This window comes from Miniopterus natalensis, chromosome 10 (assembly GCF_054644295.1).
Source record: "Miniopterus natalensis isolate mMinNat1 chromosome 10, mMinNat1.hap1, whole genome shotgun sequence".
NCBI classification, from domain to species: domain Eukaryota; kingdom Metazoa; phylum Chordata; class Mammalia; order Chiroptera; family Miniopteridae; genus Miniopterus; species Miniopterus natalensis.
The window spans coordinates 47661575-47688767 of record NC_142090.1 but is presented as its reverse complement, the minus strand read 5'-3'; the positions used below and the strand labels follow the sequence as shown (position 1 = coordinate 47688767).

At 37.3% G+C, this 27193-nt stretch overlaps 1 protein-coding gene across 1 annotated transcript in view; it reads left to right on the top strand.

The window, feature by feature from the left end:
- MAGI2 (membrane associated guanylate kinase, WW and PDZ domain containing 2) overlaps nucleotides 1–27193 on the top strand; it is a 1282556-nt gene that overhangs the window by 1009622 nt on the left and 245741 nt on the right. The window contains exons 8-9 of the mRNA XM_087821115.1: nucleotides 2005–2126; nucleotides 3986–4168. Coding sequence (XP_087677241.1) covers nucleotides 2005–2126; nucleotides 3986–4168 — 305 coding nt within the window. The remainder of the gene's footprint in view (nucleotides 1–2004; nucleotides 2127–3985; nucleotides 4169–27193) is intronic.

Genomic DNA, 27193 nt, shown 5'->3' with positions numbered 1-27193 from the left:
CTTCTGAAATAGGAGTGGTGTTGTCTGAGTTTATGGGGCAAAGAAGCGTTGAAAGCTCATAGTTCTGTGTATACCACAGATCATGGTGACTCCCTGATTTACAAGAGCATCACAGTAGCATTTACTTCCAGTGGGAAATAATTTTACATAAGACAGATATACATAGAACCCCATACCAGTGAGTTTCAATACCAAACAACATTGCTGTAAGAACCCCCATTCTAAAATGCACCAGAGGCTGTATCAGAGAAAGGTCCTGGTGTTGTTACAGTGCCCCCAGCCCTGCAAAGCCTTTCGTGCGGACTCACAACCATTACAGTGATGGTGATGAGAAGGCGATGCTGGTGTTGGCCATGATAACAGCTGCTGCTAGTTACTGAGTACGTCTCTGCTTGAAACCCTGTGCCAATATTCATTATTTCATTGAATCCTCGCAACCGCCCCAGGAGGAAGGGGATATTTTGCTCATTATAGATGAAGATACTAAGGCTCAGGTTTAATAGCTTGCCAAGGTCACACAGCTAGTCAAGTGGTGGAGCTGGATTTTTAATCCAAGACTAATTGACTGCAGAACCTGTTTGGCAGCAGCTGCCCCACACCCTGTCCCCCATGAGGAAGAAATTAAATATTGCAATTGTTTTCATTTGTTTCTAATCATCGATTTTCTCTCTCACCAGGAATAATATGACTTGTATTAATATAAAATTGGTTGTTGACATTTTGCTCCTTTCACCTCCTCTGCTTTCTGACATGCAGTTTTAGAAGACATAAAGTGAGAGGGCTGTGTGTGCACTTGTGTGTGTGTGTGTGTGTGTGTGTGTGTGTACACGCACATTAAATATGTGTGCACTTGCCACTGTGAAATCATACACTGAAAAGAGGAGGTATGTGATGGGCGATGCATCTTAGAGATAGACACGTTCAAATCCCCATCTTTCCGCTTACTGGGCATGTGATTTATAGCAAGTCATTCTGCCTCCAGTGTGTCAGTCTCATTGCCTTAAAATGGGATAATTAGAATCCAAGACTGTTGCCAGTGGGCTTAACTAAAGAGATTTATATGAAGTAGCTGGCACCAAGCTGAGTACTCAGTAATTGCTCCTTCCTCCTCTAACCCGCTTCTTCTTCATGCTTTCAATCCATAATCCTGTTTCTGTGTATACAAAGAACTGAAATCAATGTAGATGCCAGGCTGCTCATGGTGCATTCATATCCTAGAGAAAGAGCTACAAGGCACTGCTGCGGGGCAGGGTCATTGGTTTCTAGCCTTTCTGTGGACAGGGAACTCTAAATTTCATGGAAGAATTCATTATACTATAAGGATACTAGAAGGCATGCTTATACCATCAACCATAAGTTTAGCTGATTCACAGTTGCTTTCAGCCACTGTGTGTCTAGTATCTATGAATTTATCACCTCATTATGCAGAAAGTAAATGCTCAACTTTTTATTGATCTCAGAGTCAACCATCCTACAGGTAGGTAGGTGTTCTACAACTTCCATAATGTCTCTGGGAGCCTTTTCTCCTATATCCCAGCCCTTCAGTCCAGATCTTATGACTCTAAAAAGTGTGGACTTTGGTTGCTGTAAGAGTAATCAGTGGATTACCTTACACCAGGGACTTTGTAAAGCTTAAATGATACTCTTCTCTCCAACACCATTTGCTATAAATTTCACTTGTTGACCATTTATTTTAATGCACCAAACTGATCTCAGACTAACACAGTAGACCAGACAGCAAGAGCACATTCTACTTCTTCTGGCTGCATGGTACACAATTTTAATGTACTAACATATGATGGAGCCATTGAGAACTCTGCTCTTGTCACAGAGGTGTATGCTGTGCACAGCCCAGCGCCAGCGAGGCTGACTTCATGCCTGGTGGCCACTTGACTGTAGTCGCCTAAGGTGTCCCTTAATCACCTGCTCGCTGCAGAGCTGTACCTATGTTCTCTTAAATGACTTTGCCCCACTGTTATCCTAATTCGAACTTTTATTTTTCAGCCACATAAATAGAAGAACACAGTTTGAAAACCCTGTCCTGGAAGCAAAAAGGAAGCTACAGCAGCATAACATGCCCCACACGGAACTTGGAACCAAGCCCCTGCAGGCCCCAGGCTTCCGAGGTTGGTACCTGTCACCCTGAGACGTTTCAAGGGGAAGAACGGTCTCTGAAACTGCCCGCTCGTCCAACGTACATGCCTTTAGCTTGAACCGTTTCAAAGAATTGATTTGCTGTCCACAAACCCGTCTGTTAGCGTTAGCTGGGTGTTCGCCGTTTCTAGACTAATGCCTTTGGCCACCACAGATAAGGTAAAGCCTGCAGGGCGCCTCATAGGAATGTACAGCTCGTTGCCAGGGCGCGGCTCCTGGGCTTGACGGTGATGCTTTAAACTGCAGAGATACATAGAGAATCATAACTTTGTCCTCAAAAGACCAAGCACCAGAAGGAGGCTTGCTCTCCTTTGTGACGGTAGGCAACTCCTCATCGACAGTCCCTAGGCCCAAATCCCTGCACCCCGCGCTGCCCCGGGGAGGCCGCGCAGCGCGGGCACTTGTCCCGGGACCCGCGCCGCCGCCCGGGGGCCCGGGTGGGTCGGTAGGTCCGGGCCGCCTGCCGCGCCCGACACCTCAGCCACGCGGGGGTGAGAGGCTGCACCCACTTTTCACCTCTTCCTGGGCTCTTACTCATCGCGAAAGCAAGGCCGCTTTTGTAGGCGGGAGGCCGAGATCGGCTTGCTGGTGACCTTCACCCCATGCACTACGGCACAGTCACCGCGAATGTAAAGGTCTCCTTTTGAACTGCTTTCCATTTGCAAACGTTCCTTTCATAAAGGAAACCTAGGTGCCAAGATTATATGTTTTTTTAATTTTTAATTTAAAGAAGCTTTCTCTATTTTTAACAAAGATATATATGATATGTAAATAGACAAAGTAAAATTTGAATATAATAACTCATTATTTTATAGTTTGTCCATTACATATCACCAAAAATGTAACAACAGCAAAAGTATCATACAAAATAACTTACCATGTACAGTTTTGCTGTTCCAAATAGCAAATCATATCAACCAAACTGTAACAACTAAATATATATATATATAATATTTGACTGTGATAGCATTTAAAAGATAATATGTTTCCTAGTGTGACTATTATTTTTAAAACATTTGATATATTATTAGGAAAATATTTTTTACAGATTATAGCTACAAAAGCATATTATATAACAAATTAATCATCAAATCTACATGAGCGGATTCAAGTTCTGTGTTGAATGTGTCAGCATATTGTTACAAAATCTGTTACCTTTACATTCATAATTATATCTTATGTAGAAATATTGGCTTGCCTTTTGCTCACATTTTAGAGTATACTAAACACTATTGGGGCAGTAGAAATTGATCTATCTGGTTATCTTTATAGCATCTCACAATATAAGCAAAACTTAACTCAGTCCCACATCCAGGTACTCTTTCTAAATATTTTTGACATGTGAATTGATAGCAACATTTCATAGTTTCTATTCTTTTTAAAAACAAAATAGTCCATTTTGGTTTTCTAGTCCTATCCCTTCAAGGTTTTGTGCAGGACCAGCCACTCAGTCTCCTACCTGGATACTCATAGAACAAGGGAAACACACTCAGGGCCTTTAGGCTCCTCTTTATCTGAAGGCATTGATGGCATGTTGATTCAGCCTTTTTTAAGCACAAGAAGGGCTACTTTAGTGAATAGAAAGATTTACTTGACCAAAATAAAAAAATCTCTCTCCAAACCAAGCAGATTTCCATGTTTCCCTGGATGCTTGGACTGCTCTGTGTTTATAGGAAGTACTAAGAGCTTAGCCCCTGCAGTCACCCCCTGCTTGCATTTACTGTAGAAGACCCACATTAACCCCAGGATGGCTGCTCAGTGGCTGGCTTTCCCATGTGAGAACTTGCCTTAAACGTGCTTTTTCTTTTTTAACTTATATTGGCCAATGTAGAAAAACCACTCTTCACCCGGGATGCATCCCAGTTGAAGGGAACATTCCTCAGCACCACCCTAAAAAAGAGCAACATGGGTTTTGGATTTACCATCATTGGTGGAGATGAGCCCGATGAGTTTCTGCAGGTGAAAAGTGTCATTCCGGATGGGCCCGCAGCACAGGATGGAAAAATGGAAACAGGTAAGTTCCTAAGTGTTATTTTCAAAAATTGTTCTGCAATACCTATTTTTCTACAGCAAATATGGGGAGCTTCTTTCTGTGTTTTGAATTTAAAGGTTAAAGGTCACTTCACTTGAGGAAAACCACAATTATTTTTCCTAAGTTTAAGAGTATCAAATTGAAGTATTTTGGAAACAGCTTGAAATGTCATTTCTGTCACATTTTTCAGACTGTCCCTTCTATTTGCTGGGTTTGATGGACTCGAGATTGACACTTTTCTAATTTAATTCTAGAGTTTCTTCTTAGGGATGTGATTAACATTTCATACTTTTCTAACTTATATTCAACCATTGATATTTTTAATCTGTATTAATCTGTAATATTCTCATGCTGAATTGCCCAGGTTAGATATTTAAATATTCATGCTTATCTCATAGAAAAAAATGTAAATGGTATTCATCTTTATATGTCCCCATATGCTTTAATATATAGGTTTTTTTCTCTAGTCCTTATGAATTAATTTTCATATGCAGTTACTTGGATGTCTATCAACTTATAATCAAAATTAATTTAGCATGAAAATGCAGAGGCAAATTGCTAAGGGTAAAAACTGTAAAATATGAAAGGTGCATAGAGGTCAAGAAAAAAGTAATGAACTAAGTCTGATTTTGCAGTCTAATTTTAAATTCTTCTACCTGGCCCATGACCTTGGATTAATCCCATAATTTGTAAATACTTATGTGGGGAAAAAAAGAAATCAAATTTGATCTTGTGTATTTAAAGTGCTGATTCAAGAATTGTGTAGTATTATTTTTGAAATGCCTTAGAAAGAGTATTATTAAGTGTAGTAACTGTCCTCCAAAGAACTATATCACCATTTCGCATTTTTCACCACATCGATTTAATTTATTATATCAACTTGTGAAGTCAATGGGTTCTAGTAGATATACAAGTTAGAGAATTACTTTTGAAGAGGAGTTATGTCATTTGTATGATCTATAGATTTATGGATTGTTATCCCATGGATTTTAAAGTGCTTTGTGTATGAAGAAACAACATAAAATTGAGAGTCATCTGGGATTTTTAATTTAAAAAATATCAAATGCTTCATTGCCAATTACTAAATGGTTTCTGTAGAAATGACTTCTTTTCAAGGTCACCTAATGAGCATATTTGTCACTCTCACTTACTAGTGAGTTATAATACATTTAATAGATGCTACATGTCCTTAAAAGTTGAATGAACTTTTTAAACTAATCACATTTTTTTAAACAGTACTGTTGTAAAAAATTGTGTACATCATTTTCTGCAAGATTAATCTAGTCCAACACTACTGTTCATCTGGTGATATTTCACTAGGAATCCACACCCTTGTGTTGCCAAAAAATCACAGAGAAACATCAAATGACTCAACTAAAAATCATCCTGATGCCTATAATTAGAGTAAGAGGAAATTATGGAAATAATGACATCTTAGCAGAGGGAAAAAGATCTCCAAAGCTTTTGAACTTCAGTGAAATATTTAATAAACCTATTTCTTTTCATAATAAAGAATCCAATTATTTTTTCCTCTGATCCAACCCACTGCTCCATATTTTAAAACTAGAAAAAGGCCTCTTCCGGTGTAAATTTTAAAGACAAAATAAAATGAAAATGTTTGCACAGCTAAGCATTTTCCCTTCCTACTCAATTCCTAGTTTGCTATACCCACAGTCTAAGCTAGCCCTTCAAAAACAAAGTCAGAGTTTTATATAGTTTATGAAACTACTTATGTAGTTTATAAAACAGGTTTTAATAGAAAAAGGAGACCCTAGAATTTAATTCTATTTACTGTCTTCTACTTTTCCTCTATTAATTCAGCAAGGACCTTCCAAGCTCTTCCCTTTTGTAGTCATTGCTGTACACCAGCACTACAAAAATGGATATGACAAGGCCCCGGCTCTCCGGGAGTTTATATCTAAGAGGGGCCATGGATGTATAAACAAGTAATTGTAACATATGAATAGGCTAAGTCTATAAAAAACCATGCTGTTGGCACAAAGTCATAAGAGTAGGTAGGGGGAGTGAGCAACAGAAATTTTTAAAAGGAAAAGCGTATTCCTAACTATATAATTTTATTAGGCTTTTGTAAGGATGAGAATTTCTCATCAGAGAAGAATTTAACAAAACATTGAAATCTACTGCTTACTAAATATTCAAAAATGCTTATTTTAGATTTAGAGATAATTTAAAATAAAATGTGAACACATTTCTGTGGCATTCCACACATTATCATAGAGGGAATGGCTCCTCAGTTTAGTTGAGCTACTATTTAGTGAGTAGCCACCTGTGCCAGGCATTCTGCTCCTTATTAAGAATACAAGAATGAAGAAGCAAGTGTTTCTATCAATGCAATAATAAAAATATGTACAAAGTCCAGAAACAGTACAGAGGAGAGGGTGGTCAATTCAATCAGAAAGTGTTTTGGGAAGACTCAAAGAGAAGATCATGCCTGACAGACTTTGGATGATGAATAGGTATTTGTTGGGTGGATAAGTGAGGAAAGCTGTAAGAGGAGGAAACAGCATATGCAAAGGCACCACAGTGGGGGAATACCTAGAAAGGTTTATACGCCATCACAGTGTACATTAATATTTTACCTTCAGCGAATGTTCATGGGAAGTATCTAATAAAACGACAGTAACTTATAAACATGAACTATTTAGACAAACATCAAAGAATAGTATATAGTCAAATTAAAAAACATAGATATCATAAATGCACACATGCCTATGTATAAAACCTTTCTCATATAAATTTTTAATCTGTTAAGCATAGAGATTTACCCTGTGGTTGCTGTTTTCTTGTTGTTCCTACAGTGTCGCGTAGATAGCAGGTGCTCAATGAGTACTGGATGGATGAGTGGATGTTCTTAGAAATTAAGAAGTAAAATTTTAAATTGTTGAATCCCACTGCTACAGTACAGTGCAGTCAAGGTAATTTGACCAATAGCTTACCACTGAAGCAAAAAGAGGCCAGCTTTCCAATTTCTGGATGAAATTAAAAAGACAATACATGTTAGGGAAGAAATTTCCATTTTGTAATGATTTATCTGCAAAATTAACAAAATTAATGGATACTAAGGATATAAACAATAAATCATTTGTATTTAAAAGGTGAGGAGTCTCTTTTGACTTTGAAATAAGCATGAAAATATTTTAATCACCTTTTCTTGCTCTAGATGATCTCTAATTTAGGCAAAGAGATGTCAGTTTGTGTGGACACTAAGCAAATCCACTCTACTAAAAAGTCAATCTAGGATCCTGCAGAATAGAAACAAGGATGGGTGGTAATTCTCTCTTTCTGAATCCTGGGAAGGGTTAGAGAACAGAGAAAATGAGGACACTTTGCCCCTGGCTGCTTTTGGATAACTAACTGAGCCAATCCCCAATGGCCTTACTATGTTCCAGAAGATGCTTTCCTAGAAAAAGTTACCATAGTGCCCAGAAACCATCCTACTTCTGATTATTAGGTATTCTACACATCTCAGCAATCATTTGTAGACACCAAAGATTTTGATAACATCCTTTAAACTATTTTAAAAATCAAGATTGATGTTACATGATTTACATGGAGGCCACAGAGTCTGAAATTGTTGATCTAACATGCTTCAGTTACAAAGTTTTCCTCGTTATGTGATGTTTTATGTTTTTCCCCAGACTAATTTTTGAATCAAGGCTTTTGAGTTTCAACAAATGTAAGAGGGAGAAAAGCTGATGTATCTATGAAGTTCTTCTATAGAATTACGAGGTCACTCACAGCCTATTAGTTTTTATGTGTCTTCTAATATTTACCCATTTTATTAGTAAAATGGCAGGAAGCTGTCTGGAACACCAACATCCTGACCTCCTATAGCTCCTGGCATTTCTCCATTTGGCAGATCGATGTTACTGCTCTTTTACTGGTTGCTACCTCTTTATTTGTGTTTGTAAAAGCAGAGGCACAAGAATAAATTTGTCAGAATCACTGGGGGAGATTTTTAAAGATGCATACTCCTGTGCCCCTATATCTACTGATTCCAAATTTGTGGAACTGTTTTTCAGGCATATGCATTTATATACTTTTAAAAATTGTCAAATCAATACATGCACATGGGAAAAAGTATCAAAATATTTATAATGCATACAACATTTCCTGCCCCGCCCCTCCTTACCCTCCAGGCTCATATCCCAGAGGCACTGATCAGTTTGTTTTCTTTTAGATGGTTTTTTTTGGTAACTATTTTCACACCTCTAATTAATGTGTTTATACTGTTGTCTTGATTTAACAGTTTTAGACATGACGTATTTATAGTATTTCCTTTTAGAAAGAAATGAAGCTTTAGTTCTCTTGTCCCCCATCTGCCTTCCCGTCTTCTCCCAATTGAGTTTTACAAGTGATTTTAGCAGTATCTGTATAGTCTTTGCATTACCACGGCTCTGTAAATTTGTTCACTGACCCCAGTGGTGTACCATTAATACATTTTTCCCCTTAAACACATTTATGGAGTTTCACTTTTTCTTTCTTTTTTGCAATATCTTTTTAAAAATAATACTTTTCCCTCAAAGCACCATCATTTTAGGTCCTCTGGAGGGTTTCCTTTTCTGGGCTTCTTTTGTCCCTTACTCCTACCAGGCCTGTTGTACAGCTGACACATGGAATTTTCCATCATGTCTCTCCCAGACAGAGCCCACTGTTACTCGTATCCACACCCTCTTTTTTCACGGATGTTCATTTTACTAGCACACAGTCCTCATCTGTCTTGTGATCCTCAATTGTCCATATTTAAAAGTGAAACACTGAAAAATTGCTTGGGGGTTCTACATTTGTGGCAGAGTTTGAAGACTGGTCAGATTCTACCAGGGATTTTCAGGCAGGACCAGAATATGAAAGCTTGTTTAATGGGCCAGTTTTTTGGGAGACACCCTCACCCTCTGACTCAGGGTTGGTGGTGAGAGTTCTGCACCAGAGATAGCAGGGCGGATCTCTGTGTACTTGTATCAGCTGTTTCCTAATCTCAAGCTTTCTGGAATTCTGCAGAGCAACTGAGTGTCTTTGTCCATGTTTCCCTCCCTTCCACAAACACATTAGAACAGGGTCAACTAGTAAATACTTCAGGCTTTGTGGGTCAGTCACAACTATTTAACTCTGTTATCATGAAGTCAGCCACAGACAATACATAAATAAATGGGTATGTCTTTGTTCTAATAAAACTATGTTTACAAATACAGACAGCTGCAGGTTTGCTCCATGGGCCATAGTTTGCCAACCCCTGCTCTGAAATGTACCTTCCAGTGCCATGATGCATCGGTTATTGTGCTTTCACTGGCATTCCACATTCTGAAATTCTCTTATCTTCTATTAGCCTCTCTCTGTCCGACGATGGCCTCTCTCAGGTTCTCTTCACTGTTGTGGGTTTGTTCATTTTCAAGTCTTCGTTAAAGCCGGTAGCCATGTGTATTTTGTCTGTCATGTTGAACTAGGAGTCTTAGAATCTGCACTACTAGGCCCACTGAACTTAGAAGCATGGCGTGTAGTGGTAGCAAGAAGACAGCTTTTCCCACCTGCTGTACAGCTCAGCAAACATCCTCCATCCTGTCCTGACTCTCTTGCAATCCACCCTTTGCTCAGAATTGCTTTGAAGGAGTGTTGACGAATATTCCTAGAGACTGACCTTTGGGGTGGAGACTATGGCCATCGATCAAATAGAACAAACTAATTAATCCTTAGTGCATCTTTCTTATCAATCTAAGACATGGAGCTCTGAGCAATTTCTCATTCTTTCGGGATTTTAGCACTGTTTTGAGATTCTCTATTTCATAATTGCATTATCTGAAATCACAATTGCCCTTTTGCTCCCTAAAAAACAGCAAAGATTAACCTAAAGCAGTAAATGCTATGTGGGCAGATGACTGCTGTGCTCTCAATGTGACACTTATCGCCTCTCTTAAGGCTGATTCTCTAGTTAATGGCCACCCAATGGTTTTCCACCTTGCCCTACCCCAATGTTTTTTGGTCCTTCCCAACCAGTATAATAAATTCCGTGGTTGTTAATTAAACATCTCCTGAGGAGGAGCTACATATACGTATAAGAAAGCCTAAGGAGTGTTTAAAATGTTTCTTGTGTCTTATTTCCCACCACCTTATAATTAACTGATATCCAGGCTCCTTTAAATTTTGCACGCACACTGTGTTGGTCTCTCCCGGTGACTGCTCTCTCACTGACTGGCTGCCTTATAGAAACGTCCTAGTGAATCAGCCAGTTCTTCATCACCTCCCACCTCCACAGCCAAGTGTTCACATTTTGCTGTAAAAAAACCATTAGATGGTTCTGTCAATTGCCAGAAGCAAATGAACTAAACAGAGAAATGTAATTTTCTATTATTTGTTTAGTTTTCTGTTGCTGCATAGCAAACCCCGCCAAAGCTCAGTGATTTAAAAGAACAATCAGATGTTTGCTCATGACTCTGCCTTCTTGCTGGGGATCAGCTGCTTGGTTCTCATCTATGAGGCTCACCTTGGGGCTCTCATGCAGCTGCAGCCATCTAGTCACCTCCTGGGGCTGGGGTGTGCAAGGTGGCTTCACACACACCGATGCCTCAGCTAGGGTGGATGGGACTCTCGAGGGCTGACAAGGCCTCTCTCTCTCTCCACATGGTCTCAGCAACAGGGTGGCTGAGCTGCCTTACATGGTGGCTTAGGGCTCCAGAAAGCAAAAGGGAAAGGTGCCAAGCATCTTAAAGCCTAGCCTGGAACCAGTTCAACATCACTTCCACCCCTTCTATTGATCAAAGCAGGTCACTCATCAGTCCCGATTCTAAGGGAGGGAAAATGGGCTCCATGTTTTGGTGGGAAAAGTGCACAGATTTCAAGTAGTATTTCATCTCTGCAGTATCCTTCCTGTGGCTTCTTTGTTTCTGAATTCCTTGAGTTTGTTCAAACTTCCCTGAGAAAATTATCCTTTACTTTCATGGGCACTCTACCCTCTCACAATCTTCTGGAACAGGAGTGTTGATAAGTTTTTGCCTTCTCTTGAATAAATAATAGTGAATTATAATACCACATCCAGAGATGATGGGCAGTAAAATCACCAGGTCCTTAGCTCTATCTTTCCGATAAAAACAAAGGAGGTGGTTGAAGAAATTCAATTTGTAAGACCTCACAAAATATTCAGACTCAAATCCATGTTAGATAACTTTTTAAATAATCCCTTGATTTTAACATCATTTTTGCTTTTTTTAGACATATATGAATTTTAGATGCTAAAAGAAAACATCTTGTGCTCTGTAAAAGCCAGAAAGTAAAATTGAATTTCTAACCAGCTGACCAATATTAGTATCTGCAATAGAGAAGAAATAAACTGTGCTTGTTTAGCTTGTCAATGTATTTACTCTTGATTTTTTTCTAAACACACTTAAGTTTTAAAACCTAACTTTATTTTGTTCAAGCGCTTAATATCTCCTCTTCTAGTGATGTGTCTTTTAGATCAATAGCAGGCATCTCACAGCAAGAGTGAGTGCCACACTGAACACTTTATACCTACTCTCCTCCTCTTATGATGATAGGTGATGCAGGTGCTGTGGGTGACAAAACATGATTTCAGCTACAAAGCAAACCACTTGAAAGGATAAAAAAATTTGTTGTACCAGTTCTTAAAATCATGTTATGCTTCATCAATAACTCATTTAGTTTTTAAAAAGAAGCCTTTGTAACCTAAAGAAGTGCTTTTGCAGTACCTCTTTTTTTACACATTTCTCTTCTCTCTTTTTGTAAATGCCATGTACAGTGTGCTCCTTACGACCTCTTCATTTTAAATTAAGTGTAGCTAAATGCTCACAGGAGAAGGGATAACTACTATACAAGTCCAATCCTAGTTCTCACCTCTGCCCCAGAATTAAGGACTCTATTCCCATTGTAACACAGACATAGCAAAGCTTGTTGCTTTAATTGTTTTCTAGTTTTATTATTGCTATCCATTTGAATATGTCACACAGTAATTGAGTTACAATGTTCATGACCATTGTACCTATGAATGTCATGAAAGTCAATGCACTTAAATGTACTTTTATCACTATTATTTTTAAGTTATTCTCCATGAAAGCTCTATATTAATTTGCAGTACAGGTTGACTGGCCTCCTAAGAGCTAAAGGAGAAAGTGGGTGGGGCCTCCACTCAGGGTAAAAGCAGAATTCAGAATGGTGTTAGACATTATTACACCAGGATGTCATTATCGGACCCTTTCTAGGTTTGAAGTTGGCATTTTAAAAACCTGAAAGTTTATTATTTAAGTTTAATGGAAATGTATTGGAAATTAAGGAGTTAAAGTTATCTTTTTATATCTACTCTGTGGAGGAGGTGGTTGGTTGTCAGTATATTAGTGAAAGGTGATCTGATTATGTTAGAATATCTGAAATAAAGATATAATCTATATACACTTAAAAAGTTCCTGTCATTTTAACTTTTTAAGTCTGGGGCCAGGATCACCAATTCTTTTGCTTATAAATGAATCAAAGATTCTAAATAGATACGAAGATTTACCAGATTCTGGTGTCTGGGTTGGCATATATGTTCTTGTAGATGATGTCATATTTGTTCGGTTCCTACTACTTTTTTTTTTATTATTATTAACTAATGAAATTGAGCCGTTGGTTTATCAGGAAACAATCTGCTTTTTATAGATGGTGCTTATTTTTACCTGCCCCCCCAGCTGAACTATAAACTCTTGCTATATTTTTATGCCACGCCTCTCCCTCACCTTGCACCTGACTATAAGCTTTCTGAGGTCAAGGCCTGTGTGTGACACTTGATCATTACCAGATATATGGCAAATATTCAACTGGCTGATTGAACAGTTGAATGAATCTTTCTGTGTAGCACTGATTTGCTTACAAGCATTACTGTGGAGGCATAAGACTTGTTGTAATAATCTTAGATTCCTCTGTGATTATTTATGTTCTCTTTGGAGAATTATTTAAGCTTTTCTTTGTCTTGTTTAACCAAACATTTCATCAGATGAGTTATTACATATAAAGTACTTAGAATAGGACATGATGCATGGAATGACTCAAAGTTGGTAGCCATTATTAGTATTTATAAGACTATCCTTCAATAAATTAAAGGAAGCTTTAGTATTCTGGGAGTGATAAATACATGAAAAGATGTATGACTAGCTTAGGATGTTCGCCCATTGGACCCTGGAATGAAATAATTCTGCATTGAACACTCGGTGACAAAACAACTCCTGCTTCTTTAAATCTTTTTTTATTTAAAGAGGATAATCAGAAAATTTCAGAATTGTGGTGCCATGTTGATAATTCTTATTCTGTTGGTAGACTGGTAGCTCAGATAGGACACTTGATGTCAAAAATTGGACTGTGTGCTATTTAGGCATGCCATAGGATCCTGATTCCTGTTTTCTAGACATGTTTTAGAGAAGTAGGTAACCTACTTTTCACTTGTTTAATAATGATTTCTCATTTTTTATAACTCCAAAAATAAAAGCTTGCTAATCCCAAATCATAACAAACAAAAAGAAAGTCTAAGGAAGGTAAGATAGTTGGAAAATGTATGAGTCAAGGTAAATGTTTCTGTTAAGAGAAATAATACTCCTTGTAATACTCCATGAATTAAATATCTGTATAGGGTGTCATGTAGCCTTGTAAGTGCTCAGTGAATAGTTTAATTGTGTATATACATGCACATATATATTATCATATGTGAAATGTAAGCCAGATATGTGCAATGTAAGTCAGAAAAAGAGGCAAGAAACTTGCCTTTGTTTCATCAGCTAAGTTTTAGATCTTGGTTCATAATTATAAATTTCTTAGCATTCTAAAGGAGAAGCCTTCTCTGAAGTCAATAGGAGATAAATTACCATGTAGACCTTTGTTTATAAGTGTAATTCTGCTGGTTTTTCAAGCTGCCAGTGAAGTTAGAGATGGAGTGTGCTGGAGTCTGCAAATATCAAAATTGCTGCAGATGCAGAAACGTTATTCTTGTATCCACTGTAATTAATGTGCCTCTCACACACTCCAGCTGAAGATTTGCATGAACTGACAAGAGCACACACGGTAAATCTTGTGTCATCATCTAATTTACTATTTTGTTAGAAAATCCAGCACTGTAAGGTGAACTGTGCATTTCTTAATGGTGAGAACTATTGTCAGAAAGGAACACATTTCACGTGTGTGAGATATTGATAAAAGAAGTGGGAATTTGTTTTGTGAGACCAAGATTAATAACCTAGATCTGTCTTTCTCCATATCACCACTTTAATATTCCTTCTCTGTTTTAAAGTGTTGGGTCTCGAAAATTTCACTCCTTTTGCCTCTTTGTTGTTATTCTTTCCTATTTTCTCACCCAACTAGAAAAAATACAGGATTTACTTTCTCCCATTTTCCCATGAGAGAATGAAAATTTTTTGCATAAAAATACCAACTTAGATTGCCACAATTGTAAATCTAAGATGAAGCGCTTCACGTACTTTAAGCATGGTGGTAGACAAACTGTGTAACAGAACCTGTGTTTCTTTCAGAGCAGTTTCTGATGGACTTGTATAGGACTGTGATCCTAAATTAAAATGTAGAGACTTTGAAGGGTTGGACTAATGAGGTGAAAGTGTGTGTGCACATGTGTGTGTTGGGGCTAGATGCAGCAAAGGCTGGAGTTACAAGAATCCATCCTGTGTGCAGTGGACATTTCTGAAAAACAAGATGCCAGGATTTTCTGGCCATTGACATTCACCTCCAGGCTGTATCAGTGGTGACAGATGTAATCTCAGAATTTACAAAGTAGAACTTCAGGTACAAACTACAAGATGTGGAATTGTTTTCAGTGTTGCTGGGTGGTTTTTTTTTTATCAATGCTGAGTCCTTGAGAATTTTTTTCAACAAAATGCAAAGGTCATTTTTCCTTTGGAAAAAAATAACCACCTGCCATTTCCTAGAGAAAAGGTGACATTTTTCTATGAAAAGGAAACATTTTGCCCAGAGGCTAGCGGAGGCAGTTTCTTGGATTGCCTGACGAGTTTACATAAGACCAGAGCAGGATGCTGCGCTCTGGCAGAAATGACATTTTACTCCCTATTCAGAGTTGCAAATTCTAAAAAATACAAAACTGCTTTTTCTGTAGTAATTCTCCGGTTCTCTTATTGATGTGTGCAGCCGCATTACTAGTTAATGTTGCAAACACATACCATGCTGAGAAAAGGGAAGTTATACAAAGATGACAGGCTGGGAACTGAGCCCTGAGACAAAAGTCCCGGGCTCTCTGTTATGCTTTTATCATGGACTAATCTTGTGCTGTTTCACAATCCACCTAGTACCTCATTGCAGGGCATCTATTAATAATCATTCAAAACAGATATATTTATTTGCTCATTCATCTATTCAACAAATTTTATAATGGGATGTTGAATGGTACTTTGCATGTAATGGCTCTAGGGCCCATAAACCTCCCTCCCTCTACTCTCAACCTAGTCTATATAAACAGAAGCTGGAGAGGAGAAAAGAAAATATTTTCCTTATGTGAGATACAGTGCTTGTGTTGAGAGATAATCCAGTTGTCCCTGTGAGAAAGGAGGGGTGCTTTTCAGTCCAAGTGAGGGAGAAGGCTCTAAGGGAATCCATCCTTGAAACTGGAATTGCCTAAAAGCAGGGGAGATGGTGATTTGGTTTTCTAATTGAACATCTGCTTAGGTAGTGGACTTGCTTCCTTTGCCAATTGGAATAGGAAAGAAGTGAATTGGAAAGAGATGGCAAGAGAGAGAGACGACATGGCAATGAAACCACTACAGCCCAGATTGGGCACAGCCAGGCTATGTGAGTTCGTGGATGAAGTGACCGTGGGAATAGAGCTTGACTGGAAACAGATTTCTTCCACACACCACTCAAGAGAGCTGCCTGCTGGGCAAGGATACCCCAGCATCAAGAGGCTGAGCAGTGCTCCGATGCGGCAGGAGATGAAAGAGGTCAAACTTAAGCACTGACCCTGGGATGGATGCACAGATCCATCACCTGAGAGAGCCAGCCACTGGATACCTGCCACTGCAATGGCCACTTATCATTCACTAGACAAGCAGCCATGACCAGCATGAAAAACTATCAAATTAAAAAGCCAGTTAAATTAAAAAGTCTTCCTCTCTGCACATGACACACTGAAAGAACTAGACCTTGGAGGGTAAAGGAGGAAAGAGTCAGTGACTCAGAGGCAGACCATGCCTCACCCACCTCAAAACTGCCAGGGTCTCTGCATAAGTCCTGCAGAGGGTAGGAGAAAAGAGATTTAAATCAACTTTGAAGTTGAGGCTTCACAAGGTGGACATATCATAGCCAAAAGTGACTTATGAGCTAAGAATTTCCCCAAGCTATCATTAAGGAGTGGGAGAAGGATATGAAAATAGTAACAGTGGGGTTTAAGCTACTTCCTATTTTACCCCCTACTCATTAGATGAGACTGCTCAGTAAGCAGGTTGGGTGTACACTGAGCACCGGCCATGCATCCTTCCAGGTCCTGGGGACCCATGGATGAATAATATAGTCTCTGCCATAAAGGAATCTAGAGTCTGGTAAAGCAACAGAGGTATGTGAACAATTTCAAATGGCACCTGGAGATAAATACTAGAAAGGATGTGTACAGATTGCTGAGGAAGGACAGAGAAATGCTTCTCTCACAAGAGGAGGGGGTGTGGGGAGAGAACCAGGGAAGGTTTCACAGAGAAGTGTGATTTGGAGACCTGCAGGGAAATTATGAATTTATTAAGCGTTCCAGGTATGGGAATATTGTGTGCAAAAGTGAAGATACCCACTCACTTAGCAGGCACATGTGGGGGCTTTTACTAAGAGCCAGGAGCTATTCCAGGTAGGATCTCGGCTTATAAGATGAAAACAGCATGGTCCTTGCAAGGATTCAGATCTGGGGGACATGGAAAACCATGGGCTGTTTGTTATACCTGGAACCTAGGATGCAGCAGAGAATGGCAGAAACTGAAGTTGAGGTGAAAGGCTGCCAGGAGCTTAAAGCAGAAGGGAACTAAAAACATGCTCAGGGGGCATGGGGGCATCGGCTATAAGCAGGGAAACAACCCGATCAAATGTGCATTTTAGAAAGATAACACTGGAGTCAGCATAAATACACACTGTAGAGAAACAGACAGGAGTCAAAAAAGAAGTTATGAAATGTGCAAGGTCTCGTCCATTTTCCTCTCCAATCCCGTCTCCTCTGGTTCCCTTTATGAATTCTGCCGGTGAGCTCCCTTGCAGTTGAACTTGGTGAGTGGAAAGAAGCAGCTGGAGATCAGAGGGTGGGACGAGAGTGAGGGGCTGGCACTCAGGGCCTTGGTCATTTTGCTTCCAAGTTGCTGTGTGCTGGGCATCGCCATTGGAAGTCTCAGTTCTGAGAACTACAGGAAGAGAAAGGGCAAATGAAATGGCAAACATCTCAATGAGATCAGTGGTCCTTCTTGTCTGAGTTGATGAGATCAAGTATGTTTGCTTGTTTGGGTTTCATGGTTAAGTAGCTAGATGGACTATGCTGCCTTTAATACAGAGGGAGAAGCAAGTTTGGAGTGTTTTAGCCTAATTAGAATGTTTTAATAACTCTTAAGTCATAAGGAATGAAGCTGTTAGGTTAATATGTGAACAAGGCTTACATAAAGTTTATGTTTATAAGATTTGAAATCTAGAAACTGTCTCCCATCAAAGACAAGTAAGTTCTCAATTCCATTATTTATATTTTCTTCGTTGATTGATTTATTTTATGATTCGCTTTTTGATTCCTTTTCAGGAGGAAGTGGTGGCAATAGAATTCATTTTTTATTGCTAGAAAAGTTTATACTGTTAACCACTCAGTGGGATGGGAAAGGGATAGAAGGATATGTCAAAGCCTACGGCATGAGGAATGCAAAGTGCTTCAGACATTGAATCGCTACCTAAACAAAGAAGGAGCAGCCTCATTTTCCATCAAGTTCCTCTAGGTCTGTTCAGATGGGAGAACAACCACAAATAGGTGAAAATTATACAGAGCTGGAGTTTGATTCATTATTTTAAAGATAGCTTAATGGAAGAACTACCCTACAATGGAATAGGTTGTCTAACTAATAATACTACACATTCATTGAGAGTTCAGTGGCATTGTGCCAAACTCTTAATATATAGCATCTGATTTAATCTCTACAGTAACCTATGAGATAGATATAACTATTATTTTATAAATAAGGAAACTTAAGTTCAGGAAAGTTAAAAAACCCCTTCTTGACCACTGTGCTACTATCGTCCAGGAGAATAGTCAGCGCCCCAGAAGTGGAGGGTTAATCAGAGTCTGAATAATCAGGCAGTTGTGTTCATGTTGGAAACTGAACTATCACCATCTCTAAGGCGTGATATCATTATGTTTCTTTGCTACCTGCCTTCTCTTCCACCTCACCACCTTCAGCCCCAGACTTCTAATGAGCACTATGTGTGTGTATATGTATGTATGTTGAATTTATTTTGTAAAACAAATTCCATATTCTTATTAATGAAGAAAGACACAAGAAAAGATCTAGATAGAAGAAAAAAATATTTTTCCTTTTCACTAACTTATATACCCCTGTATGCTTATCTTACATACTCCTATCTGACTGGTTAAAAGATAATTTTAAGGTTAATACACAGAATGCATAATATTTTATAATAGCATGGGGTTTTTTTTCTTTGCCACCTACGCCAGTTTTTTTGCTCTCAACCTTAACTGATTTGAGGGATGGGAGGATATTCCTAGAAATCATTTTTATCAGTAAATAGTATCTTTTTGTTATTAAGTAGTACCAAATTAAAGATATTTCCAAAATTTTCTGGAAAAACACCTATGAGGTAATTTTTAAAGTATGTCATTTAGACAATCAAGTTATCTAAACACAGAACTTAGAGTCCTAAGATTTCACATGATTATTGAGACTCAAATGAAACTATTACCTGTGAACAGAAATCTACAAACACATGGAAGAGATGAACTAGCTAGACTAAGGTGCAAAAAAGTAGGATTCCAGGGCAGGTCTCTGAGGCGCCTAGTCCCTCACTGCCTCCCCCAGAGAAGCACTTTTCAGTTTCGAGTGTGGGGCAGATGAAGAAAGTTGGTGTTGCCTTGGAAGTGATCCCAAGAGGGATGATGTTTTCTCAAAACAACATAGGATGTAGAAACATCTTTGAGATTGTTATGCCAATTCAAAGATATTTTATCCCTTTTACTTAAGGAAAACGTCTGAATGTCCTCTGCTCACATCATTCAGATGCTCAAATGAGGAATGAGGTCCTCAGAGAAAAAGTAATTACAGGAAGAGGTGCCTTACAGCTTAATACTGAGAATTCGCATAAACTCCGTTTATGTCTAAGACCTAAGCATATATTTGATATCCTTGCCCAGTAAACATTTATGGTCATACTACTGTACAGGATAAATAAGGCAGAGACTATACAAATATTTTTTAAACTGCAAAACATGCTTCAGTGGTGAGCTAGTTTTATGGTGGCTTTATATTCTTAAACATGTTTATATGCCACTTTCTCCACTGTAACTCACTGTGCTTGTGTGCATTCTTACCTTTTCCCTTCTGGGTGTTGTCAGTCTGTCTAATTAGGTTATAGGCTCATTAGGTGGAGGCCGATGGCTAGTCTGCATTTAGTATGGAAACAGTGCGCTGTTGGTATTTAATCATCCACAGTCTCCTGTTCCGGCTCATCAGGGTATAGCGGCACATCTTCCAAAAGCTCCCTAGAGTGAAGGTTCCTTTGCAGAGGGTGAGGAGGCAAGAAGGACAGGTGAATTTTTATTTAACACTCAAAGAGTTCTTTTTACGAGGGTATAATAGCTAAGCCACTAAGCTAGAGAATGGAAAATCAGCCTGAATAAATGTAAGAAAAGACAATCAATATGTAGTAGTTGTTTTGGATGGCACTGTTCAATTCCAAAAGAGCTCACAGTTTTTAGAAAGAAAAAAGAAAAACAAAAAAAGATGTGTTGTGCCATTTGGGGGGAAAGTAAAGCAAATAATTCATATGTGGAACTCGATGAGTGGCTCAAAACTGCTTAAGGAAAGCTAACTCAGTATTCTTTAGGGACTCGTGGGTGAAGCAAGAGTACGGAGAGCGTCACCTTCCCTGGTTTATAAGCAAAGAGAAAAAAACACACTCGACCAAACTCCAGGATTCTGTGTCTCAGTTCTAGGGCCAAGATCCCTGATTGTTCATCTGCTGTTTTATATAGTTAGTTAAATCTGTAGGGATTTTGTATTATCTATTCAGTCTGAGGTTAGAATTTAAGTTCTGCTCAAATCCTTAATAAAAAGAGTTTCACATTTTCTTCTAGTTGGATCCCTCTTGGCTTGCAACCAAGTTTATCATAGCTTCTTCTGGAGCTCTATTTAGCTTAATTGACAGTATTTGCTGAAGCAGAGACAGAGAAAACAAAGTCATCCGTTTCCTATTGGTACGTGGATTCTGTAAGAGCTTATTGATAGGTTAATGGTAGAAAATTCTTTTAGCAACTCTGTTTTATGATATTTGTGCAAAGGTTACAGAGTTCTTTTTCTTGCCAGCTAAGTAAAACATCCTTTCTGAAAATATCATTAACACCACTTAGGGTTCATGTAGAAATCATCTTAAGGATCTCAGAATGTTTAAAGAGCTTCTTCTATAATCCTCTCAATGTAAAAAGGAAGAAATGGCAGAAATTCTTTGCATCTGCATCAACACTGAAATGCAATGTAAATGATGAATTCTTATTTTTATTTTTATTCCTATTTCATTACTGGGTTAAATTTTGATGAAAGAGAAAGGAGTACATTCATTTTATTTATTGCTCAAAATGCACCTTAAACAATGTAAGGGAATGGAGATACCTTTGTATTCTAAAGCACTTTCCTCCAAAGTAACAGCTATAAAGGACAAAGGAACACTTTGTAAGAGATCTATCTATCTGTTAGTAATATGAACAAGAAATGTAATTTGTATTTGTTATCAATTTCTGAATATCTATTTTAAATATAGTGAAATATTCTAGAGAAATTGTGCTTACTGTATTAATTAAATTATGTATGTATATTGATTAATGCAACTGTAAAACTTTCATAATAAATATTGATTTTGAAAACAAAAACAACAAAAAAAAGCAAAGTATTATAGATAATACTTTGTCACTCAAACACAGATGGACAACTAAGAAACTTCCCATTGGACACCCTGGGACATATCTGTGGAAGTGCCTAAAACCAAAGACTTCTGATGCAACAAAATATATCTCTGGTTGATTGTGGAAATAGTAAATCTTCCATCATCAAAAAGGCTTAAAAGAAGAATATGTTTTGTAATGGGCCAAAGAACATATATAAAGTTGTTGAAACAGAGCAAAATCAATACTGAAAAAGAAGGAGAGGGAGAAAAAGGTAGGGAGAGGAGATAGTGACTTCTTGAGTAAATGAAGAACATGTATCTATACCTGCAAACTAATTCTAAAGTTAAAAACTTATGAAAATAAAATGAATAAAGACAGAAATGAGGTAAAAGCAGAAGAGAAAAAAAGTCTAATCTTGAAGACTTAATTTCTTAGCATCTTAATATACATTTAATCCACGTTTGAATAGTTTGCAATTTGAATATGAGTCTGAGCTAATTGACTGAGAATGATAATATGCTTTAAAATGAGCTTCTGGGATAATGTCCAGTCTTCTCTAGGCCTATGATTACTGATATGTGTGTATGAGCAAGGAATTGTGTAATTCACTTGGACTCAATGGGCTAGTAATAATACCCCTGATCAATGTTTGAAACCCTCCGAGGAAGAACCCAGTGTGAATAGCAGGACTAAATTCTATAGACAGCAGTGCTCATAAGAAACAAAAGGAATAATAGGATACATGAATTCTATCATCAACTCTTATTTCTGGGAAAATGGCAAAATTAGTAGCCCTGCCAAGTATTTGCCAGCTAATGTGATTCATTTGTTCATGAGTCAACCCTCTACCCACAGATGTCCAGAGCCCAGATGATGTGTCTCTCTTAATACGAGGTCATGATACTTAATGATTTCATTTAGTTGTGTGAAATCAAAATGCAAAATACTTAATTCCCAGTGGGAGACAACACAAAGGGGTGACCAGAAGAGTTGACTTGGAAACTGGGGAAAGTAACTTCTTACTTTCTTTCCTCAGTATCCTCTGCCCAAAATTATGATGGTAGGTTAGATTATGTCTTAAGTCCTCTCCAACTCTAAAATCATACAAATGGCCAATTGTGAACCACAAAATTACACTAATAACAGTATAAAACTGTGGACTTTAGAGAGCATGCCCAAATTATCAAACTGGATCAAGTCCATCCATGATAAAGAGGTCTGTCTAGCAATTAACTCTGGGAATCAATGTTCTATCCTCCAAACAAAGCAGCCACAAGTTGAATACAACCTAATAAAATCAAAACATAAGCACCAGCAAAAGCGCAGTCAGCTAATTTTATGATTTCTAATGAATATATACACAGGAAACCACATAGATAACAACGACATAGAAATGTTTATTTATCCTGGAGCATGACTTGGACACACCATGCAATCACTGTAATTGACTGAGCAAAGAGTGGTCAAGTTACCAAGCAAAAGGCAATAGACTGAAAAGCAGTGAACTCAGAGGCCAGGAAGCCATGTGCCCCTTGTTAACACTGATAAACTGTTACAAATAAAGCCAATTCTAAACCACAAAAGTTATGGATCATTACTCCCCAGGGGTACCTGTGGGCAATTTGTATTATAACTGCAGTCCATCTTCATATTTGGCCTTTTTTTCCTGTGCCAGCTTCCTCTCTTGATAGTATTATAATTCCTCATCAAATTTCTGTCCTATAAAGTTCTGCTCTTTTTCTATGTCCATCCTGCATCCTCTCTCCCATCAACACTACATAAACATATATGATAAATCAGAGCTGCTATTTCCACAGTATTTCTTATTTTGATAGGTAAGTCTTACAGCAATGCCAAGACATAAATTATTTTTATAGAAAATGAACATGCCACATTAGCCTGCCTTCTTAATCCCATAATATAATTTATTTTCTTTTAACCTCTTCTAGAGAGCTGTAAGACATTTTTATATCCATAGAAGACATGAAAAAGTAATAAAGAGGCATTAGTAAATACTTAATCTGTTATGTGTTCTATTAGTATGTCATAAAATACATGTTATATAACAAAACACCCATAGCAATAATATTCATTCTGAGGACATTGTATATGGCTCCTAAGTTACCTTTAAAGTCTTCTACTGGGCTAATGCCACTTAAGGTAGAGTTTATTACAGTATTATTTGCAAGTTAATCAGTTATAAAATCAATCTATCGTTGCACTATCATGCACCAAAACTTCAGTTGCATGATATATAGTACAAAAATAATGTTTAATTAATTTTTCTAATACAAATGGAGAATGAGAGGTCTTTCAAAGTTAATAGCCTCTTAGTATGGGTTGACTTAGTACAGTTTGACTCATGTCTCCATGCTAACTCATGTCTCTGAAGTCCCCATCCTAGTCCTATAACTCTCTTCCTGTTATTCATGTTAGGTCATAAGTATAATATTTTTAAGGTAATTCTAAAAAAATCCTTGTTGTGTCAAGGGAATTTAAATCAATATAATAGAAAATAAGCATAGTTTTTGTCTCTAAAAAAAAAAAAAAGTGTTGCTTAAGATATGTGGATATAGCCTTAAATGCAGAAAAGTAAACAAAGCACCTTACTGGCCATTGTGCATGATACTCACAAGCATGGATACTTTCTCTCCTATTGATTTCTTCTTGACAGTTTTTGTACCAATAGCAAAATGCTTATTTCTATATATCAAAAAGTTATTTTTATGTCTTTTTAATTTTATTTTTTAAATATATTTTTATTGATTTCAGAGAGAGGGAGAGAGAGATAAAAACATCAATAAGAAAGAGTAAGTCATTGATCAGCTGCCTCCTACATGCCCTCTGCTGGGGATTGAGCCCACAACCCAGGCATGTGCCTTGACCCAGAATCGAACCTCAACCTCCTGGATCATAGCTAAACCATGCTGGCTGGGTTATTTTTATGTCACTTTTTGTATCCTCTGTAACTGTTTTTGCACACATACATAATTAGATTTTAATAATTTGTGTTTAACTTTGTTTCTATTCTTTATTATATGCAAGTTGAAAAATGTGTATTTGACGTTTTGAATTAATAACCACAGAGATAGAACTTAGATTTTTATACTAAGCTTTGTTTCTATTTCCTTGTGTTATAATCAGCCCTTCACTGGCCAAAATGTTGTTTGTCCTTTATGACTGAATAATATTTTATGTTACTTTTGGAAGTAGCTAAAATTTATAATTTACCTATATTCATTGCAGGGTTAAATGTTTCTGTTACATTAGAAGTTTAGGTTTAATGTTTGTTCTTAAAATGCCTAAATTTTATTGTTGCCTTTAGTATTTCTAAATGCTCTTGTTTTTTTAATTTAAGAAAAAAATAATATTTGAAAATAAGACTTTTTACTTGTGTGGGTTTTTCTCCCAGAACTTTCATTTCAATGAAATTTACTTTGCTTGCCAATATATAAATGCTCATTTCATGTAATACTGTGTTTGGATTAATAGATCTCTTCTGTTCTTTTAACAAATTAAGAATTTGTGAGTTGTGCCAAGAGTTTGCATACTGACTTTTTAAAAATTAAAATGATGTAAAATAAAGCCTAAATGTTTATTCAGTATATGAGCACTTACAAATGTATTCCATCTCTGTTGATCTGGAGTTATGATTAGGAAAAGATACTGTGTGTCCACATTTTTGCTTCTTTTGACTATATTTGAGATATATTCATGCATCAGGTAAAGTTTTAATTTTAAAAGCTTCACTTGTTTTCTTTGTCTTTTTATACTATCATTCTATCATGAACTTGCATAGGCTAATATCATGAAAAAGTGTTCTTTACCTGCTACTTCCCTCTCCTCATATCCATCCCCTTGATCCTCTATAGTTGGGCTTCTGAAACCACCACCCTACCCAAACTCCTGCTCATCGGTGTTACCAAACCCAGAGGCTTTGATTCAATGCTCTTAAACTCTCAGGATACTTAACATTGTGGACCACACGCTCCTTCTTGAAATGTTGCCTTGCCTTGTTCTTTGACGCGTTGTTCAGCTGACCCTCATTTTCAACCGCCAGTTGCTTCTGAATCTGGCTTCCTTCTTTTTTCATCTTCCCACTGCCCATGGGGTTGCCTCTCATTCATTCTTCTGTTTTTCATTCTCTTATTGCCTGGAAGAGCTCATCCATTTTCATTCCAGTTTATCTTCTTACTAGTTGTGTAATGTAAGGCAAGTTATTTAGCTTCTCTGTACCTTAGGTTTCTCTCATCAGCAAATTGGAGATACTGTTTGATGTGAAAAACAAATAAATTAGCACTTAGTACTTAAAACAATCTCTATTACACAGTAACTTATTAGCCATAATCATTATTTGTTATCATTTCATTGCACTTAAAGCTACATCGTCACCTTTCATTTGTTTCTACATTTCCAACTGCTTTTAAGATGTGATCAACAGAATATTCCATCAATATCATCTCGAACATAAATATGTGCAAACCAAAAGGCAGTTCTTGGGCGATATCCCCTTCAAAATGTTCTCTTATCCTTTCAAATGCCTTTTTTCTTTTCACTCTTTACTCAAATGCTCTCTTTCTATCATCGATGTTACCATTCTCCAAGTAATCAACATTACTTAGTAATTTAACGTCTTTCTTTCATTGTCTACAATTAATCTTGTTACTAAGCTTGTTAGATTTTCCCTTGTAATTTATTTTGAATTCATTGAATCTTGTTACTTTTCAGTGCTCCACCTTGGTCCAAATTCTTGTCATCTTACACATGGACTAGTCACACATACCTGTCCCCCAACATCTTTAATCCAACCAAGCAAGATCTGGTAAACACCACTGCCTAACATTCTTCTATTCAAGAAGGTAGAATCAAAAAATATAACTCTACCAATAATTATTAAATAATTGGGACTGGCAAAGCTGATGTTGTTTTTAGAATACTTATTGAAAATTTAAATTTATAAAATGAAAATTTATTTTAATGAAAATCTGAAAAACTGTAAATTTTTTTAAATTTTTATAGAAAATTAAGAAAGCAATCAGGAAGGATCATAAAAGTATTCTAGAGACACAAACATTATCATACAAAAAGGTCAATGTTATTACTTTTACTACTGCTATAATAGTTATGATAATAATAACTGCCCTTTGTTATCTATATTACACTTTAGAAAGTGTTTTGACATAAAATACTATTGCTTTTCACAATAATTCAATGAAAAAGGTATTACTATTAGCCTATTTTACAGAATTAAAAACTGAGGCTCCCAAGGTTAAGCAGCTCACCAGAGATCATGCAACCAAAAAGCAATGAAGTCAGAACTTGACCCTAGGTCAAGTTCTATCACACTATTTAAAGACCTTAATAATCATTTTTTAACAACTTACATTTTAAAAACTTGATAATAGCACCTAATAAACATTGATTTGAATGAATGAAATAGCAGATAGGCTAAAATAATTCTAAAACTGATTATTTTCATATATTAAAATAAGAACACATAATGTGAAATAAACCTAGAACAATTCCGTAAATGATGGATGCCTAACTCCACTGAATGCTGACTTTCAAAGGGAGAGACTCTAGAACTCTAAGCATAGACCTAACAAAATTCCCACCCACAAAGTACACTGTCTCATGGACTTTAGTGTGATGTAGTAATGGAACATCTAAAGAGGAAAGTGTGTACAGAAGAAAAATAGGGAACATGGAGGTGTAGAGAAACAAACTACTGTGCATCCATTCCTATCCAGAAAGACAGTATTCTAAGCCATGGGTGGATCTGGCCTCACCTTGGCTTACTATACATTCTTAAAGATTACCTCAATATGCAGAAAGAGAGCACCCCTGACTGAAAATAAGATTGGCCTTTCTAAATGAATAAG